Source organism: Gadus macrocephalus, chromosome 5 (assembly GCF_031168955.1).
Source record: "Gadus macrocephalus chromosome 5, ASM3116895v1".
NCBI lineage: Eukaryota > Metazoa > Chordata > Actinopteri > Gadiformes > Gadidae > Gadus > Gadus macrocephalus.
In genome coordinates this window covers 2,492,621-2,512,326 of record NC_082386.1, presented here as the reverse complement: position 1 = coordinate 2,512,326, position 19,706 = coordinate 2,492,621, and the positions used below count along the sequence as shown (strand labels likewise).

Below are 19,706 nucleotides of genomic sequence, written 5' to 3'. Positions count from 1 at the left end.
TTGCTGTGGTGTCAAGACAGCTGATTTTATCAGCCTGTCCTCCTAGAAAATACGACCGCATAGGTCGTTTGTACCGCCCCAAATTACGACCCACTGGAGCGTATTTAGCGCCTCTAGCGGTCATGCAAATAACGACATTCTGAAGTCTCGGGGCCGCTCGTGGACGCTCGGGACGCGCGTAGCCATATTAATCGTTATTATCTGAATGGGAAATGCAATATTTTAGGACAGAACAGATACACAATTAAACGTGTTTCTAATGACATTTCTAGCGAGAAATGTACATTTTCCTTGCATAATCTTCAGTCAGTGAATGTGTATGATCTTTATTATCTGAATGGGAAATGCAATATTTTAGGATCGATTCAGCGTTAAACGTGTTTCTAATAACATTTCTAGCAAGAAATATACTTTTTACTTGCATAATCTTCATTCAGTGATTGTGTCTGATCTTTAGTTTTATAGTTATTAGGAAGATTTAATCGTCTCGCTCGCATGTTTCAACGACGTCAGGTTGGGGACGCTGCTTTCGCTAAACTAGCAGCTCACGTGTTTCCTGCGTTTGTGTTATTAAACCGTTACTTTATGTAACTTTTAATGATATTGTAATAACCACAGGCGAGGTATTGAGCGAAGTAAGCTTGATAGCAGGTTTATTGGATTCCACAATCGGACAGGCAGGCACAGCTCCACCGGAAAACTACAACAACCAAAACTCCCGCCCGGAAGGAAACCCCCGGAACCCCCTCTCAGAAGGCCCGCACCTTCCTCCCAAACCCTGTGATGCTAAAATATCATCTTGTTAGAAACCCGTTTATCTGAGAGCCAACCCAGTAGCCAAAAGCATACGTTGACAGTGTACGTTTTCGTGACACACACACACACACACACACACACACACACACACACACACACACACACACACACACACACACACACACACACACACACAGGCAAATGTGGTTTACGAGACCAATCTTGCAAATTCATGCATGGCGGTGGTTTATGAGACCACACCTAACGCAGCATCTGGTGAACTTCAAAGACATCAAAAATTGTCATTTTATCTGCAGAACACAAATCTGACTTCAAAATGATAATTTCTCTTTTAGAAAAAAATGTGACTTACAACAGGCTTACGGGGTCACACAAATCATGGTTTGTGAAACCAACAGTGTTTATGAGGCCTGTTTACATATTACACACAAACACAAACCAGGTTATGGTATGCGAGGACTGACCAACATTACAAGGCCTGTTTACATGTAACACACAAACACAAACCAGGTTATGGTATGCGAGGACTGACCAACATTACAAGGCCTGTTTACATATAACACACAAACACAAACCAGGTTATGGTATGTGAGGACTGACCAACATTACAAGGCCTGTTTACATGTAACACACAAAAACAAACCAGGTAATGGTATGATAGGACAGACCAACATTAAAAGGTCTACCAGAATATAATACTACATTTAATCTCTTAAAAACCCTTTTAAAGTCCCACTCCAATCTTACTTTTTAGCTATTTCATTCTCAATGGTCTTTAAATTGTTGTTATGAAGTTTTTAGCCTAAATAATAAAACCTGTGCCATTTTCCAAGACTCTCCTTCTGCTGATCGCCAGTTGCTCATTAGCAATGCGACTCTGAGTCGTAGGGCTTTGACTCCGAACTTCGTGATTCGAATATAATTTGAATATCAAAAAATAAATCAAAATTCGAAGGAATATTAGGCAGCCCTTAATATTCAAACCTGTTATGGGCAGGCCAAGAGGGAGAGACGTCGGAGAACCCGACGCAGTCTATTCATAATATTGTAATGACCACGGAAGAGGCAGTGAATGGACGTATTGATTAGACAGCGATTTATCAGAAACCTAATAAACCGTTGGATCACGCAAGACTGGTAACCATAGCAACGCCGGTAAACAAACCTCGCAAAGCCCAATCCAGGGCTAAATCCGAATACTCATACTTATAGTATGCATTTTGTAGTACGCCACAAATATAGTGCGTACGAATGCTCAGTACGCATTGTGTAGTACGGAAAACGTTTCCGAATGCGTACTACCGCCAGTATACAACGGTAGGTCACTACACTATCCCACAATGCAACCGGAGTCTGGTAACAAAGGAAGAACAGATGGCTGACCCGACACTACCAACAGCGGCTTAGAAAGACGTTGTAGAAAGCGGCGAAAAAAAGAGACATTAAAAAGAGTAAAAAAGTAAAGTAAGTAATTAAGTAAAAAGAGCAATTTTAATTTAATAGCAACGATGACAAGACGGAAAACAGGTAACTTATCAAGGTAATTTTGCCGGCATCTGAGGGGAGATGCGTCATCTCCAAACATCCGGTGGAGTTTCGGCGATGTTCGGAAGCGTTCGGAGGCGTTCTACGCATAGCTATAGACCGTACTACACTGTCAAGTGTAGTACGGTCAAGTAGTAGACACTGAACAGAAATAGTATGTACTAAGTATTCCGATTCAGCCCAGGTCTTACTGAAGTCATTTAATGGTCAAAATATTATTAATAAATATTTGAATATATTCTAATATTAATATTAATAAACAAACAAACTTCGAATATGATTTTTGGGCAAAAGTCAAAGTGAGTCTTTGGCGGAGGTGGTGCTGCTGCTCTGCACCCTCCCCCTCACACGCCACGTATCAACCGAGGAAAAAAATAATAAGTTAGTAGCAAGTTTAGCATAGTTTACAAGTCAAAGCAATCTGATCCCTGCATCCGATGCTCTCTGCTGTTGTCCCCCTGGCAGGGGAGCCTTCTGCCTGCCTACTGCCAGCCTGCTCTGGATGCTGAGCAGCGATCAACCAAAACTGCAAGCTTTGGTTGCTGCTATAGAGTCAGTACAAAGAATACATGCAAAACTGCAAGTTTTTAGTATCGCATGGTAGGTTGAGGTAACTGGAGTGAGAGGTTTGATATTATGTTGGATGGAGAACAAAGGTCCTGAGTAGACTAAATTCTGTATATTGTAGATGTGTTGGATCTGTCCATATTTGGGCATGGCTCAAACTTATGACATTATCTGTGTGGTGGTTTCCCCAGAGGACAGACACTTCCGAATGAATGAAAAATAATGAAAGGAGCATCAGAACATAACGTGTACTGATCATTCAGTCACGTCTCCTGGATCAAGTAAATAAACCTTTTCAACGCAAGACATCCTGGACTCCCGTCTACTCTCTCCACTGACATATGGGGCTGCATGATTAAAATCTCTAACAGCACGTAAAGTAATAGTAATTGTGCTTCTTGAATGGATTGTTTATTTCTTCTGATTGTTTATGGAAGCTGATAATGCAGTATTAGTATTTTTCCATTATGATTTGTTAAGGTTATGAATTTGAAACTGAACCTCCTTCTGAATTAACAAAAGAAATTAAGAAAAGAAAAGGAAAAGGAACCGAGTTGTCTGCGCGTCATCTATTGTTTTCTAGGACTTCCATGTTTGGCATGTTGAGGAAGAGTAACAAACACAAGCTGTTGTATGACACCATAGATATATTCTAAAAAGACAACACAAACAATGGAGTGCAAATGCAGCAGTTGTTGGTGTTGGAGCCTTACTCACCCATAAAAATGTGGTGGACGTTAGAGGTGGATGTTTTGGGCCGATATCCGATACCAATCACAGGGTCTATTTAAAGCCTTCAATTTTTTGTGCAGCATTACATATTGATGTAACTATTCTAAAGAACATTAACTATCACAATTAAGAGATTTAAATTTCAATAAATTTATTCCATCGGGGTAACGTGCAACATTGAACATATATATATATTAAAAAATAACATTAAACATTAAAAACACTAAACGTAATAATATATGATAACAATCAAGAACTGAACAAGTTGAACAACGCTGGCTAGGTAGATATAGTTACTCAATTTGGATGGCGGCGGCGCTTAAACGTCAGCCCCTTGTTTCGAACAAAGTCCCTGATATTTTGGATCGTTCTTTTTTTTAGTGCTGGCTCACATTCTTTGCAGAGGGAACATTCCTGCTTGGACGCCAAATTGCCTTTAATTACATGAGACTTGAAGTGTCTCATCACAGCATTTTCTTCTGCTTTTGTCCATTGTCTTCGTGTTTTGGCTTTAGGGACTGAAAACAAACAAGATGACATAATTGCTTGTTAGTATGGCTGACTTCATTTGATGATGACCTTTCTCTATAGGCCTAGAAACTGCCGGAGGTTACGCACTGGAAATTATAAACTTGATATGTATTAAAATTCAACTTGATCGTACCCTTAAGTACAGGAAGGAGTCTGTCACCTTCAGGAGTGTCCATGTCTGAAAAATGTGTAACAGGAGAGCATAGTAGATGCATTTTAATAAATAGTATCTGTTGTTCAATTTTGTAATGCAATATATTGAACATTATTTACAGTTGATTATTTTGTAAATATTATTGAGCAAGTTCAATAACACTAATCTCCAACATCAGTTAGCTCAATGAAAGCAGAAATAGATCAGACAGGTTAAATTGTATTGAAAGCTCATATCCTGATCCAAGAAAAGTTTCAGGGTTCTATTTTCAGTCAAAAATGTGTCTTTAGATTTCTGTTTCACATTTATCTGCAGCCTTCAAAGAAGATATGTTATGGCCATTTCCACTGTTCATCGTTTATTCTTGGTTTCTGCTAAAATGGATTTATTGGCATCAATGTTCCAAAACGTCATTACTTTTATTATACTGTACATTTTACATTGAACCCTAGGGATCTGCCTCTGTCTGAAGAAAAGAATAACGTCACATTTTACAATGCGGTAACCGAGTTACTAACGCAATTACTTTTTGGGAGGAGTCATTTGTAACTATAACTAATTACTTTCTTTACACAACACTGGTTGTATATGATTCTGCCTTGACACTTCAAGACATTTGCTGATGATGGAATGGGTAATAAATTAATCAATGGAGTGTCTAGAGCTAGTTTCCAGTAGTATGTAGTTTGTACTATGTGTACCAACATGCTAGATCACATTCAAAATACATACCGTTCAGTTCACGAGGACAATCTTCCACTGCTTTGTTGTCAGTGGTTTGTTCCTGCTCACTCTCATCGTCATCATCATCATCATCTGTGAAATCTGGACGAATAATGGGAAAGTGCTTTAATTTGGTTATAAAACAAAAAAGGTTACATCATGTCATGAAGATCCCATAAAACCAAGATTTCTTTAAATACATACTATAACCCCTTTAAGTCTACATTTTACAAAAAGAACATAAGAATTTAAATACCTTCAATTTCATCAAGAGATTTTCCTTTAAGCTCATGCATCTTTCCCTTTTCAAGTGCAAGGAGCAACTTGGAAATTCTTGCACTCTGTATGGTAGGCTCTGACAGACGGTAGAACTCTCTATGTACTGATATATCGTGCCCCATAAAATCAGCAAGCTGATCTAGTTCGTTGCTCTTCAAATTCAGGATTTGTGATGTGGTCGCTATGGCTTTGCGCAGTTGAGTTGATCGTAGGTACTCTGGCCTCTTGGCACCACACTCATCTGCGAGCTGTCTGAGACACTGATGTCCTCGGTAGTGAGTCGGACAATTTGGCACAGCAAACAAGAATTCATTTTGGTCTGGGACACCACATTCCTTCCTCTTCTCAATGATAATGTTGAGTGCATTTACCATCTCAGGTGTCAGCAGCATGGCTACCTTTCTGCCCCTTTTTCCTTTCAGTTCAACACGCTCAAAATAGTGGCAGAGTTTCTTTTCGTACTCTGACAGCCCAACTTCATCAAGGGTGTTTGTTTCTTTGATTCTTTCCAGAAAATTCTTCATTTTTATCTTTGAGACCTCCCCAACACGTCTTCTATTGAAGAGGACAATCTTGGTCAATGCAGCTTTTGCAAGGCTGGAATAGTTCTGCACTGTTGTCTCCTTCTTCAATGCAGCAGTTGCTGATTCAACAGTTTTGTCAAGATGCTTGTTAAATTTTGTCACATCGTCAGTGAGCGGTAATTTGGCTGGTTTGTTGTATTTCAAGTCACTAATGGTGCTTAAAGCACAGTGGGATATGAACTCAGACCACTTTGCAGTATAAAGCTTCTGAAAAGCTTTTGAGGATTTTATCAAATTGTCATTTCCAGCAATAAGAGCATGACAATGAATGATGTCACTCACTTTCAACAGTGAGTGTCCAATTTTAAGTGCAAGGCTTGGAGTTTTGTAACGGTTCCTTTCTTTATCAAATCCTGCTGTTTCTTTTACTGCTTCAATTACTTCCATGAAATTTCCTGGTTTTATGGCATCCTCTAAGGTTAGGATTGAAGACCTTTTGCGGAGGGTTTGCAGGAATCTTCCCAGCTGACGGATTTTTTGGCGGATATAGTCATGTTTTGAAGGGTCATGTCCATGTTTTCTGAAAAGTGTGTCAGCATAGCGAAGAAGGCAGAAGTCATTACGAATAACACTTGCTATGTCATCGTCATGCATACGGCTTAACATTTTAAGCACCCCGTTTTCAACTGTGCTTGAAGAAGCTGAGTCGATTGCAGCTGCTAGGCCAAGCACCCTTTTCCTTCCTTGATGTTCCTGTTCCTCTGGTTTGGAGGAGCACCTCTTCATATGTCTCCATAGTTCTGGTCGCAAAAACATTCCCTTACAATGGATACAATATTCATATTTTTTTGATTCAACTTTCTTAGCTCTGCGCTTCACTTTAAGCTGACCACTTCCTTTTTTCAGAACATCTCTGTTGTACTCGAAGTTTCCCCTGTTGCGAAGATTTTCTAGGAGCTTCTTCCTAGTTGCTGAGCGTGCTGGGAGACTAAGGGCATATGCTATGTCAGAATTCTCTTGTACGTGAGTTTTGAAATGCCGGGCTATTTTGGAATGAAAATCCTTGCAAACGAAGCAGAAATTTTGGCCTGCTCTTACAACACTGGTTGGAGGTGCTGTGTTGGTGCAAGATTGTTCAGTGACAAGGGTGTCATCTGTGACATTACAGGTCATAGAGGTATCCATTAGTGATTCACCGGCAACCTGGAATGTTGAGTTCGCCAAGCTGTTTATTGGTTCCTCATCTTCTGTGTCTGTGCTTTCGGAATCTGGAACGTATTCGTCATCACATATATCATCCAAGGCCTCCTCTTCACTGAAGTTACTTTCATTCTGATTAAAATACAAGGAAAAGAAAAGAAAACATAAGGCATATTAATACCTGCAATAAGCACTACATGATAATGAACAAGCAACTGGACCTCATATGCTTCTCATTGTGCTTTTATAAACCACTAGTGAGCGCACACACACACACACACACACACACACACACACACACACACACATACAAACACACATACAAACTAGGACTGTTCGATGTTGCCTCGAACAGACAGAGAAATTATTTCACATAAGTTGCTCAAAGCAGTCAAAATATCGAGTGTGGAAGTGGCAGCAGACTAGGGACCAGAAATCTTGTCGAAATGCCCCCGTGTGGACTATAGCAGCGATTGTGACTGCTGAACATGGCTAATTAATTATGCGAATACTCTGCTGTTTCACTTTAATTTTTGTTTTGTTTTTTCGCTGGCTTTTATTTTTAAGTGTTGTTTTCAGACAGGAAGACAATGTTATGAGGTTGCAGTAACCTATTGTAACATGTCAGAGAGTGTCAAACTCCATACCTCTCCTCATGTTACTTTAGATAAGATAAGATAGTTGCGGTTGTAAACATACTACAACTATGAGTAGGAGGGGGGAGAGATTAGCATAGCAGATGGAGCAACACATACTTTTACATAATTAAAAGTACGACTGCTTTAAATTTAATAACAATGAATTGAAGTCTACTGTAAAGAAGCCGGTAGATAAGTTAGCGGGGGTCAGTCGCTGAAGTAATTAAGCGGTTGCTCCATTAGTTGAAGAGAAAATCTCGATTTAGCGATTTCATTTTATCAACATCATAACTAAAAAATTTGAATTACGATATATAATCGATTTATCGAACAGCCGTAACACAAACACACACAAGCAAGCCTTTGTGCTAAAGTATTGCTTCTCACTGCTCTCCTCATATATCAAACAATGGCTTCAAACACTATGAGTACGCATACACACAAAACACACAAGGGAATAGGACCATACCAAATCATAAGTCATACACAGAAGCAGAAAGTGAGCATCATTTCAGATCATGTTAAAGCATTTCCTGTGTTTGAAGCTACACCGACAAATGTACTGACAAACCTCTTCAGGGAGCACTGTAGAGGAGAGGACTGGTGTGTGACTTGTAGATGGAGAGACGACTGGTGTGTGACTTGTAGATGGAGAGACGACTGGTGTGCGACTTGTAGATGGACAGACGACTGGTGTGTGACTTGTAGATGGACAGACGACTGGTGTGTGACTTGTAGATGGACAGACGACTGGTGTGTGGCCTGTAGATGGAGATATGACTGGTGTGTGGCCTGTAGAAGGACAGTCGACTGGTGTGTGGCCTGTAGATGGACAGACGACTGGTGTGTGACTTGTAGATGGACAGACGACTGGTGTGTGGCCTGTAGATGGAGATATGACTGGTGTGTGGCCTGTAGAAGGACAGACGACTGGTGTGTGGCCTGTAGATGGACAGACGACTGGTGAGTGGAGAACAGGTTTCTCGACTGTAGTTGGAGCCATAGGCTGATGGAGAGGCAAAAAGAGAGATCCAGAGGAGAATGAGAGAGGGAGACATGGCAGTTATTTCAATGTAGAACATCTACTGCTGAAATACTGAATTTGATGATACGAGACAATGATTATAATTTCCAGTAATTGAACATCACTGATTCACTGTTGGTATGTTACACTTCAACAGGTAACACCGAGTCTTCAAACCTGTGATTATTAAGATCTACCAATTCACACAAATCAAATATTACCTGAACATATCTGGCCAGAACTTCTACTGAGGAGACTCACAATATTAACTTTTGCTCAATGATGAGAACCTTGTGAAATTTGATCCTATAAGTGCTCGTAATTGAACTGCTTTTGTCACTGCTGATGCCGCCATTACATCTTTGGTATTGGACTGCTAGGGTTTTTCAGCTTTCTGATGTTGAAGTTCATTCAGTTTCAAATTTAATTTGTGTTTTGTTTTAAAATCAAATTAAAGGTATCAGCATCTGTGAGAGTCCCTAATTAACATATATGTCGCAGGTATTAACTTTGACCATGACCGCAGTCAAAGAATTATTTTGCTGAGATTAATTTAAGAATTAATTTTGTTACCTTCACTGTTAACACCAAATCTATTACCCATGATGCACAATACACTATTTGAAATAATATTTAATTATTTTGGAAAAGCATTTCCATAAATATCTGTTCATGCCACTTCTTAGTGTTTATGTAAGTGTAGGTGGCATGAAACCCTTATGGATACTGCTTCCAGCAAAGGGTTACCAAAGTAACTACTTACCGAAGTCTTTTCTCTTTTGTCTTTGGAGTGAAAGCAGTACGTATGCCATACAGTGGTGCAAACTGTTAAAACAACAAAATACTAAGGTTAGCATTAATGTTGTAATGCTTCGCAAAATTATGGCTTTTTACTTAAATGTGCATTGCAGAAGATTTGAAAAATTGTTGTTTTCAGCGCCACCAGTAATGTAAAGTGAAATGTTGCTCTCTCACTCAAAGTTTCTGTTTTTTTCCTTCATTTCTTGATTTGGAAAAGAATATGCAGTGTTCCTAATGCACGTTCATGTGTGAATCGTAAAACTATGATGAGGATTTTAAGCTTTATTCACTTTTTTCAACACAACATTTTGGAAAAGACATTAAATTTGTCAACTGTGAGATATGGCTTTCTACAAGCAAATACAGTGTACATGTGTAATGCAACATGTCGATCTTAGAATTTGTATACAAACCGTCACATCTTAGCCCCCACCACTTCAATGAAGAAAATGGCCCATGGCAATGTGAGCATTTTTCAAAAGAGCCCAACAACTCTTTCATAACACGATGTGTCTTGCAATCTAAAAGAAAATTTAAATTTATCACGTGAATACAGATTTGAATTCTTTACTCGGATAACTTCCTCTAAGCTCTTCCAATTCTTACCCCTATTTCTCTTACCGCCATCTCTCTTCCTCATTCCTCCTGAATTCTCCTGCTTTCTTCTCTTCCTTCCTCTCTGTTCTTCAAAATCTTAAATAGATTATAATAAAAATTTAAACAATTGGATTGTGTAAATGAAGGAAACACACACACATCAACTTGTATTGTAACCCCCGCAAATTAGTCATTACTTATAAGGTTTTGCCTGGTATATCTTTCCTCTATTATGTTTTATATAACAATATCTTACCATCCTTGCAGTTGAGGCATCAATGCTACAGGAGTATAAAAAAGTAGTTAAAAAAAATGTTAACAAAATTGTTGTCCAGAAGGAAGAACATGATTGACAAGCATTTCTATCACCCAGAAATTTCTGCATAGGCCCATTTACACTACGGGGCCAACCGGGCCAAAATACGAGGCTGGGGCAGCGGGTCTGTGTGTCCATCATAGGGCCTTCCCCCTCAGGGCCATCTCCAGGAACCTACACAGGGCCAAAATAAGACCCTGCCTCGGAGTAGGTGTAAGCACTACATCAAGTGGCATTTTTAAAACCTAGCAAGAGGAGCATTAGCCTAGTACACAGTTAAAAACAACAAAGAAGATGTTCGACAAGTGGGCCAACGACAAAGTCGCACAACAAAAAACTGTTGCATTACGATTACGCAGACATCGAAATCCTCGTCCCCTCCGCTTACCACGTGGTAAGGGGAGGGGGACAGGAACTTGACAACAACTTCCCTTCACTCGGCCCTCTTGACTGGCGTATCTCCGCTGCAGAGTGGGGCCGAGAGGGGCCTATCCGGGACATCATGAGTTTCGATGTCCCTGTCATCGTAGTGCCACTATTCGGCCCCATGGTGTAAACACGGGTCATGTATGCTTTGGCTTTCGATCAAGAGTAGTATCCTGCAATTGAGCTGACTCACCAATATTCCGCTCCTTTGTGTTTGAAGATGTAGGTATACTCATTACACGCTGCAGTCTTCTCAGTTTTCGTCAAAGATCCTCTGTACTCCAAAATGAATGAGCCCTTACGAATTGGCCCCAATGCAAACACACCTCTTCCTGTCAATAAATAAATAACAGTTAATGAAAACGAGCGTAATAAAAAAAGGGAAATTCTTAGATGAAAATTAGAAATTATGGTAAAAAATGACAATCAAAAGGGAAGAAGGGGATATTCATAAGATCTGCTTACTCACCCATCAAATATCATCTCAACATTACTGTACAGATTTACAATATTTACTGTTTTTCTTCGATGAGAAAAGGCATAACTTGATGAAAACATTGAGAAATTTGATCCTAAAACTGCTTTTGTCATTAAGCCAATATTTAAAGTCATGCAAAACTGATGTGACATACTGCATTTTACTGTATGACCTTGTATGCCTAACTCTGTCCTTATAAACCATCACTGGGCCACACACAAACACACACAAGTATTTGTACTAAAGAATTGGTTACATTGTTTCACTGTTGTCCTCATATGCCAAACACTGGCCTCGCACACCATGATCATGCAAACACAAAAAACACACAAGCCATACTGAATCCTAGTCACATACAGAAGCAGTATTTAGCATTGTTTCATGTCACTGTAAAGCACTTCCGCTGTTTGGATCTACTCTGACACAGCGTACTGACAAATATCTTTGGGCAAGATTGTGGGAGACACAAAATCTGACCACAATTGACCAAACACTACTGAAACTGACCTAAAAAATGAATTTTTCGAGGAAGAAAATACTTGAAGTACAGTATATCTACCAATTGTCTGAAGTTTGTTTTTGTTTTATTTGCACTACAAGAGTGTACATATTTGTTATTTATCTTTGGTATCGTGCTTAACAAGCACCATTTAATTATGCCCAGTTGTGGCCTGCTGAGGGGCAATAAATATCAAAAGTTTCAAAACATCTATAGTGTTGTTTGTATCGGTCCACTTAAACATAATGTCTACATACATGATATTTGATCGGGGTCTCACTTTGTCCCACTGCAGCATTAAAATAGTTTAGATTTGCTTACATTGTTTCTGTTAATAATGTATTAAGTGTCCATTTTATTAGAATATTCAGATTTATCATAAATAATTGAACATGCACATGTATTTTAAATTCCTGGGGAGGGCTGGAGGTGGGGTCACATTTGAGCATTTAAAAATGTGCTTGAAAGTAACGCAAGAGTTACTACACTGCAAGCCAATATTTAAAGTCATGCAAAACTGTGATGTGACATACTGTATTTTACTGTATGACCTTGTATGCCTAACTCTGTCCTTATAAACCATCACTGGGCCACACACAAACACACACAAGTCTTTGTACCAAAGTATCGGGTACACTGTATCACTGTTGTCTTTATATGCCAAACACTGGCCTCGAAAACCATGATCATGCAAACACAAAAAACACACAAGCAATACTGAATCCTAGTCATATACAGAAGCAGTATTTAGCATTGTTTCAGGTCATTTTAAAGCACTTCCTGTGTTTGAATCTATTCTGACACAGTGTACTGACAAACCACTTTGAGCAAGATTGTGGGGGACACAAAATCTGACCACAATTGACCAAAAACTACTAAAACGTACCTAAAAATGCTCAAGCCATTGTGATTTGGGGGCTTTGAGAGACAAGACATCAGACATGATCAAATCTCAAATCAAGCACTTACAGTACGCAATACACACAGGGTTTAAAGCAAAAACGTACCTTTGATGGGGCTAATGTATTTTGAGACACACAACGCGCTGTCCTTCTTCTGCCTCACGTGATGTTGTGCTGCAGAAATCGGGTCTATTCTGCCTCGCCTCACTGCAAAATATCGTGTCAAGTTAGTCCTTACAAATATATAGCATTATCAGAACTCATTTTAGCTGTGGCCTAAAAAGATATTATGTTAGTCACCGACACAGCTTAAAGATGAACGTAACTGAAATTGGAAGTTTAGTTGATATAACACATGTATTGTCCGCCTTCTCAATGGTACAATAACTAAAAGGGCTGAACTTACTAAAAGGGATTCAGTTGTACAATGTTGACATTTGCTTCAATCTTAGACCAGAGGGATATTCCAGACAGGAGATTCAATAAACTCTGAGTCTAACCCTTAACTCCGAGTGTTGGTTCCAGTGCAGCGGTTCTGAATTAGTTCAATCAACTCTAAGCATGTTAAGCACCCACAAAAAAGCCATCATTTGTGGAGCTCAGATACAGGGATTCACCATAGCAATTAGGGCTTTGACTTCGAACTTCGTGATTCGAATATAATTCGAATATCAAAAAAATAAATCAAAATTCGAACGAATATTAGGCAGCCCTTAATATTCGAACCTGTTATGGGCAGGCCAAGAGGGAGAGACGTCGGAGAACCCATGCAGTCTATTCATAATATTGTAATGACCACGGAAGAGGCAGTGAATGAAGTATTGATTAGACAGCGATTTATTAGAAACATAATAAACCGTTGGAACACGCAAGACCGGTAACCATAGCAACGCCTGTAAACAAACCTCGCAAAGCCCAATCCAGGGCTGAATCCGTACTTATAGTATGCATTTTGTAGTACGCCACAAATATAGCGCGTTCGAATGCTCAGTGTGCATTGTGTAGTACGGAAAACGTTTCCGAATGCGTACTACCGCCACAGTATACAACTGTAGGTCACTACGTTACCAGACTACGAGTCTGGTAACGAACGAAGAAGAGATGGCTGACCCGACACTGCCAACAGCGGCTTAGAAAGACGTCATAGAAAGCGGCGAAAAAAAGAGACATTAAAAAGAGTAAAAAAGTAAAGTAAGTAATTAAGTAAAAAGAGACATTTTTAATTTAATAGCAACGATGACAAGACGGAAAACAGGTAACTTATCAAGGTAATTTTGCCGGCATCTGAGGGGAGACACGTCATCTCCAAACATCCGGTGGAGTTACGGCGGTGTTCGGAAGAGTTCAGAGGCGTTCTACGCATAGCTGTAGACCGTTCTAGGCGTTCTACGCATAGCTGTAGACCGTACTACTCTGTCAAGTGTAATACGGTCAAGTAGTAGACACTGAACATAAATAGTATGTACTAAGTATTCGGATTCAGCCCAGGTATTACTGAAGGCATTCAATGGTCAAAATATTATTAATAAATATTCGAATACTAATATTAATAAACAAACGAACTTCGAATATGATTTTTGGCCAAAAGTCAAAGCCCTAATAGCAATGGGTAAATTAAAAAAAGGACCCTCCGTTTTAATTCAGTAGACATATATTAATGCATGTTTATTCTGACTGTGCACATTTAATTATGGGTGGAATGTGAGTGTTTGTTAAAGTTAGCTGAAATAAAGTCACTGATTGCTTTTGAGCCAATATCCAAATAATTATGTAACATTTTTAATTTACTGTATTTTAACCTCAACGCCTTTCCAAATGCTAATCACCAAACACGTTACTGGATCATATTGTGAGATTACAAACATGCCTCATGTCTGTGATCTATAGATTCTTTAAATCTTCATCTATATGTGTCATCTTCAGTTATTCCTAGGGCGGCCATTTCCTTCACATCAAAAAGGAGCACACTTTTCATACACAGGGACACGCAAGCAGATATTTGTTTGATATGATCCGGTTTTAAATGTTCATGTTTTGCCACCAGATTACATAAAGGTGCATACACATACCACATAGCTAAATATACAAGATACAGCTCATGACAACGTGCCCTTCCAATTCAGATTACAGGGGTCTAATAAACATCATACAGAAACTGTTCTTAATGTTTTTATCTGGATAGATTAAGGCTAACATAAATTCGCTGTCGTTGAGAGCTTAATTGACAGCCTGGTGGTAGCAACTGCCGCGGCCCATCAACAAATGGCCCATTTGAATATTGAAATTAGCCATGTGCTGATATATTGCGACACGAAAATGTAATCAATGAAATTACTGCTCTGACTGAGTCTTTTGTTTTATAAATTGGTCGCTTTTAGCGATAAAAACAGAATACAATGTTCATCAATGCACTAATCAAAAATAATAGTGATGTTATACATCTATCGAATCAGCCAGACCTGGTCTAAAATCTGTACAAAGCTCATAAACGATAATTCGGGATTATAGAGCAACAATATTTTATGCAAACAACACAACCTACCCATCGAATAAAAGTCCAGCCTATCGCTAGTAAAGAGCCGTTTACACGAGCTCTGGTCCGTCTGTAACAGTCGTGATGCAAACAACGGGAGACACGTTCTCACAAAAAGGTGCTGCGTTTGTTTTAAAACAAAACAAATTAACCCTCTCCCACAAACCTAGCTTCACAGCGGAGTGTTTTCAGGCCAGGGGAGGGAATTACTGGAAGTCAAACGTTGGGTTCAAGATCATCTTGTTAAACGGCTTAAAAACACAGACAGGATTTGAAGCGATATTTCCGTCTCAAGCATGTTAACGCTTGTTATTTTCCTTTGACGGTCAAAAAATCCACGTTCACACAAAGACACACAAAGAGGCTGCAAGGGCGCCAAATATGTTTCTAAGCAGGGCAATTCCTGATATCGACATAACACCGTCACTCTCTTCATCGCTAAACGACGACAAACATGATAAATATGTGTATATGAGTGTGTGTAGTTATCAGATATCTCCCTAAGGTTTTAGAGTAGGGGAGAGCCGGGTCGATTGAAACACGGGACGATTGAAACACAGCGATTTACTCGAAAACCACGCAAGGCTTTCACGTCAAAATTCGTCACCACGTTCAGCAAGCAAGACTGACCAACCCCGGGAAATTTCGTGTAATGACGTCAAGCCGTTCAGATGTTATCCCGCAAACTTGTTTTCGAGAGCTGTAAGTAAAATCCTTCCTGCGGTAGTTTTTTTGTAATAAATAGTTGTATTTTTTGTTTCATGCCATAATAATATGACTATACAACAGATGAATTAGTACTTAAACCTGTGATAAAGTGTGCAATGTCACAGTTTTGAAGTTTAGAGGTAAAAAAGGTTTAAGTGTCAGTAGTCGCTGTCGGGACGATTGAAACACCTGTTTCAAACGTCCCGCACATCACCATGCGTAATTGCGCGCACATTGCACGATCAATACCTGTATAAATTACAGAATTAATAAATGTTTTGCAATGATTAAGTACTGCTTTGAATTAATAACATATTTTTAATGAACAAAACGTGTTTATCACATGCATCAACCGTTTACTGAGAGAAGGGGAGGGCAGAGGGCAGTGAAGCCATTCATATTGGGCTCACCCCTAATGAGGTCAGTGTTGTGAAAAGGGCTATACATTTTTGGACAGGCACACATGTATGCTATGCACATAGTTTAATTAATAAATATGAACAAATAACATAAACATAAACACACAAATGTACATCAACTGTTTACGACCCCGTGCATTTCAGCTGCCCATTCCCTGCATCCTGGTCGAGGAAGGACTGGATCACCTCCTTCATGGAGCGCAGTAGCAGCTTCCCCCTTCGGCGTCCAGAGGCCACTAGCCAACAACGGTTGTCCAGCTTCAATCAAAACAATGTCAACTTGTTCTACCAAAATTGAAAGACGGTGCTGGACAGGCACCAGTTCCAGGCCAAGGATATTTGGAACATTAATGAAACCGGTATTTAATATGAACTTTATTAATATAAAACACAACTATAAACACATAAATACATTTATAAAAATAAACTATGCTCACAACCATATAAATATGAAAAAAAAGATATACACTTAACTAGTAGAAACGATGCTAACAACTATATACATATCAAAACAACTATATACACATCACTATATATATACACAACTATGCTCACACAACTATTTACAGGGGTCACCACTGTCCAGGTGCGCCCAGATGGGGCAGAAGCAGGTCAGGTCAGTGACCTCAGCGGAGTCACACCCGTGTCCGAGGAGTCGAAGCTGCTCCGCCTGCTGGACAATCACCCGTCCCACCTGTCAATTGCAGCAATCGATTACTGCAGAGCCAACGGCATAGTGCTGCTGTCATTCCCTCCCCACTGCACCCGCAGGTTGCAGCCAATGGACATTAGTGTCTTCGGCCCCCTAAAGGGGTACGTAAACAGTGCGGCGGACAGGTGGATGAGGAGCCACCAAGGGATCAACATCTCGATATATGATGTGCCCTCCATCATTGCTGAAGCCTTACCAGAGGCTGCAACAGTGAAGAACATCACCTCCGGGTTCTCAAGTTCAGGGATCTGGCCTTTTAAACCCTCCGCGTTTGAGGGAAATGACTTCACCGGATCCCATTCCACAGACCGTCCTCCTCCCAAGGCTTCAGGTGACGAGGTCAGCGCTTCTCCAGGTGCCACTTCAGGTAGGAACAGTTCATCAGAAGCAACAGAGTTCATAATACATAGTAAGTAAATAGTCCCATAAGTCAAAGTTCATAAAAAAAGTCTATAGGTTAGTGGATGGCAGAGAAGCTGCTAGACCACCAGGCTACAACTCTCCCATCAGGGAATTTAACAAGGATCAGGAGGGTGGGAATATAAACATTTATTTATTTAAAAGTGTATTTTTTAAATGTGTCCTTTGGCAGGCATGGATGTACCTGGACGAGTTGCCGGGCCTGACGAAGCTGTCTGGCCTGAGGAAGATGCCCTCGAATTCTGCCTGGACATCGTCCGGTCTTACCCTAAGGCCGGGCCTAGAAAGATTACAAAGAGAAAAGGGAGAAAGAGGCATTTGGAGTTACTCTTGCATCTCATATCTTGTCTGGCCTTCCTTTGTCTACAGTCATGTAGACCTACCACATTTAAAGTAATTCAATTAGCATTAAAATGCACATTTTATGTTTTCAGGACAACTGCTATACTTACGACCCGAACTCTGAAGCAGCGTCATCCCGCCAAGCAGCCTCCCTCCTCTCGGGCTCCCAAGAAGAGGCTCTTCTCGCCCGCTCCTGATGCCGCCCCCCTTGCTGGAGTCACCCCTGGTGCCACCTCAGCTGCTCCTCCCACCATCACCTGGCCCGCTGATGGAGTCACCCCCACCTTGGGTCCAGTGTGATCGCATGAGGCTTGCACCGACGGGAGTACACACTACCTGTGTCACCTGTGTGACAAAGAATACAAATATTTAGCCTACTATACTGTCCATGTGTCTTCACTAGTTTGCAGTGGAAATACTGTAAATGTAGGCCTACAGCACAATTCACTTAACATTATAGACTGATTAACTAACTAACTATTAGGCCTGGGTTAGGCTATGAGTGGGAGCTGGGCTATTACATATTTTGCTGGGTAGGCCTACTTTTTGTCCATGATTGTAACGCATCCAAAATAACAAAGGCTACATTAAATTATGACAATAATAATTTAATTTAGTGGACATGCACACTTAAAAACTGCTGGGTATAAGCTATAGGCTAGCCTACTACACCCTTGCTCTTGGTCATGACACATGGCATGCCGATTTATTTTTTTATCCAGCCATTACCATCAATCAGCTAGAGTGCAATCTTCATCAAAGTTCTGCTTATTATATGATTTCAACATAATGTTCATGTCAATGTGCAGACTATTACACAATATTTATCAGATAAAATAAGTTTAGCCACTTACCTGTCCACAGAGACTCCGGATGCTTCTGTGCGCCGGGCTGTGCGTGTTGAAAAGAAATTAACCCCGTGCGGCGCTTGGATAAATTTCCGCTGTAACAGGTCTCGTGATATCCTGTTGACCTGGTCGTTTTTGTTTAAAATAAATAAAAGGATGTTCAACTGTGTATCCTTAAACATGACTTAGGACTGGGAAATAAGTAAATTGAATGCAAATTTAGTCGTCCAAAAGAAGAAAGGTGAGTTTTAATCGAAATGTGCATCTTGACAATTACGCACGGGCCAAAAATATATTTTGACCTATTTATATTATGCGGAATTATGTGAAATTTTAGCAATGAAGAGTACACTAGTATGTTGTCTGGTATGTTGCATAAAAACAAGAGTAAGGGCAATAGATTATTTTTAAAATATGCTGTTTCATTCGTCCCGCATGCGTGTTTCAAACGTCCCGACTAGGCGGGGCGTTTGAAACAAATGTCAACATACGTTCAAAGTTAAAAAACAGCTCGATCATCCAACATATGTATTAAATTTCACTTGCAACTAAGAGAACACACCTGTGAGTTGTTGATCACATGTTAAAATTATTTGTATACGTAACGTCATCTTTGAAAAAGACGTTGAACTGAAAAGTGTTTCAATCGACCCGGCTCTCCCCTAGGCCTAACCTGTTGTTAGCAACCAGCATGAACATTAATTCATGCTGGCAATAAGATAAGATAAGATAAGATAAGACAAGATAGAACAGCAGCAATAAGAAGAAGAATAGATAACAATAAATAATAATAAGTACAAAAAGCAGTCTTACTTTTCCAAGTTCATCCCGCTCTCTAGTCCGTCTGGTCCGCACTGCAAGCCCACTGCATTTCCCGCGTTGTGTATATTTTCGCGGGAAATTGTGTATGTTTTCGCGGGATTGTGTGTAAAATGCAATGTCACTTACAGCCTGTGGTGGCGCTGTCCGACACACACGGCATGGTCTCACAAACCCGTCCTGCTTTGTGAG

The 19,706-nt window shown here is 40.0% G+C and overlaps 1 protein-coding gene and 1 long non-coding RNA gene across 4 annotated transcripts; one reads left to right on the top strand and one right to left on the bottom strand.

Moving 5' to 3' along the window:
* Nucleotides 1-907: 907 nt before the first annotated feature.
* LOC132457539 (uncharacterized) lies at nucleotides 908-13,337 on the bottom strand. 3 transcript variants are annotated; one of them, XM_060051792.1, is made up of 8 exons: nucleotides 10,102-10,183; nucleotides 9,909-10,016; nucleotides 9,458-9,519; nucleotides 8,242-8,676; nucleotides 5,286-7,164; nucleotides 5,039-5,131; nucleotides 4,286-4,339; nucleotides 908-4,139 (listed from the first exon to the last, which is right to left on the bottom strand). In XM_060051792.1, exons 1-8 carry the CDS (start codon nucleotides 10,133-10,135, stop codon nucleotides 3,919-3,921), a joined length of 2,886 nt encoding a protein of 961 aa, XP_059907775.1. In that variant the 5' UTR covers nucleotides 10,136-10,183; the 3' UTR covers nucleotides 908-3,918. The 3 variants fall into 3 exon arrangements, 2 of the variants coding, with proteins under 2 accessions (XP_059907775.1, XP_059907777.1); XM_060051794.1 differs by having other exon boundaries at nucleotides 4,286-4,330; nucleotides 10,102-10,181; XR_009525709.1 differs by lacking the exons at nucleotides 5,286-7,164; nucleotides 8,242-8,676; nucleotides 9,458-9,519; nucleotides 9,909-10,016; nucleotides 10,102-10,183 and adding exons at nucleotides 12,819-12,920; nucleotides 13,120-13,337 and having other exon boundaries at nucleotides 4,286-4,330.
* A 657-nt stretch (nucleotides 13,338-13,994) lies between these two features.
* Nucleotides 13,995-14,259, top strand: LOC132457540 (uncharacterized). The gene is made up of 2 exons (XR_009525710.1): nucleotides 13,995-14,118; nucleotides 14,156-14,259. It is a non-coding gene; the product is annotated as an uncharacterized LOC132457540 (long non-coding RNA).
* Nucleotides 14,260-19,706: the final 5,447 nt, after the last annotated feature.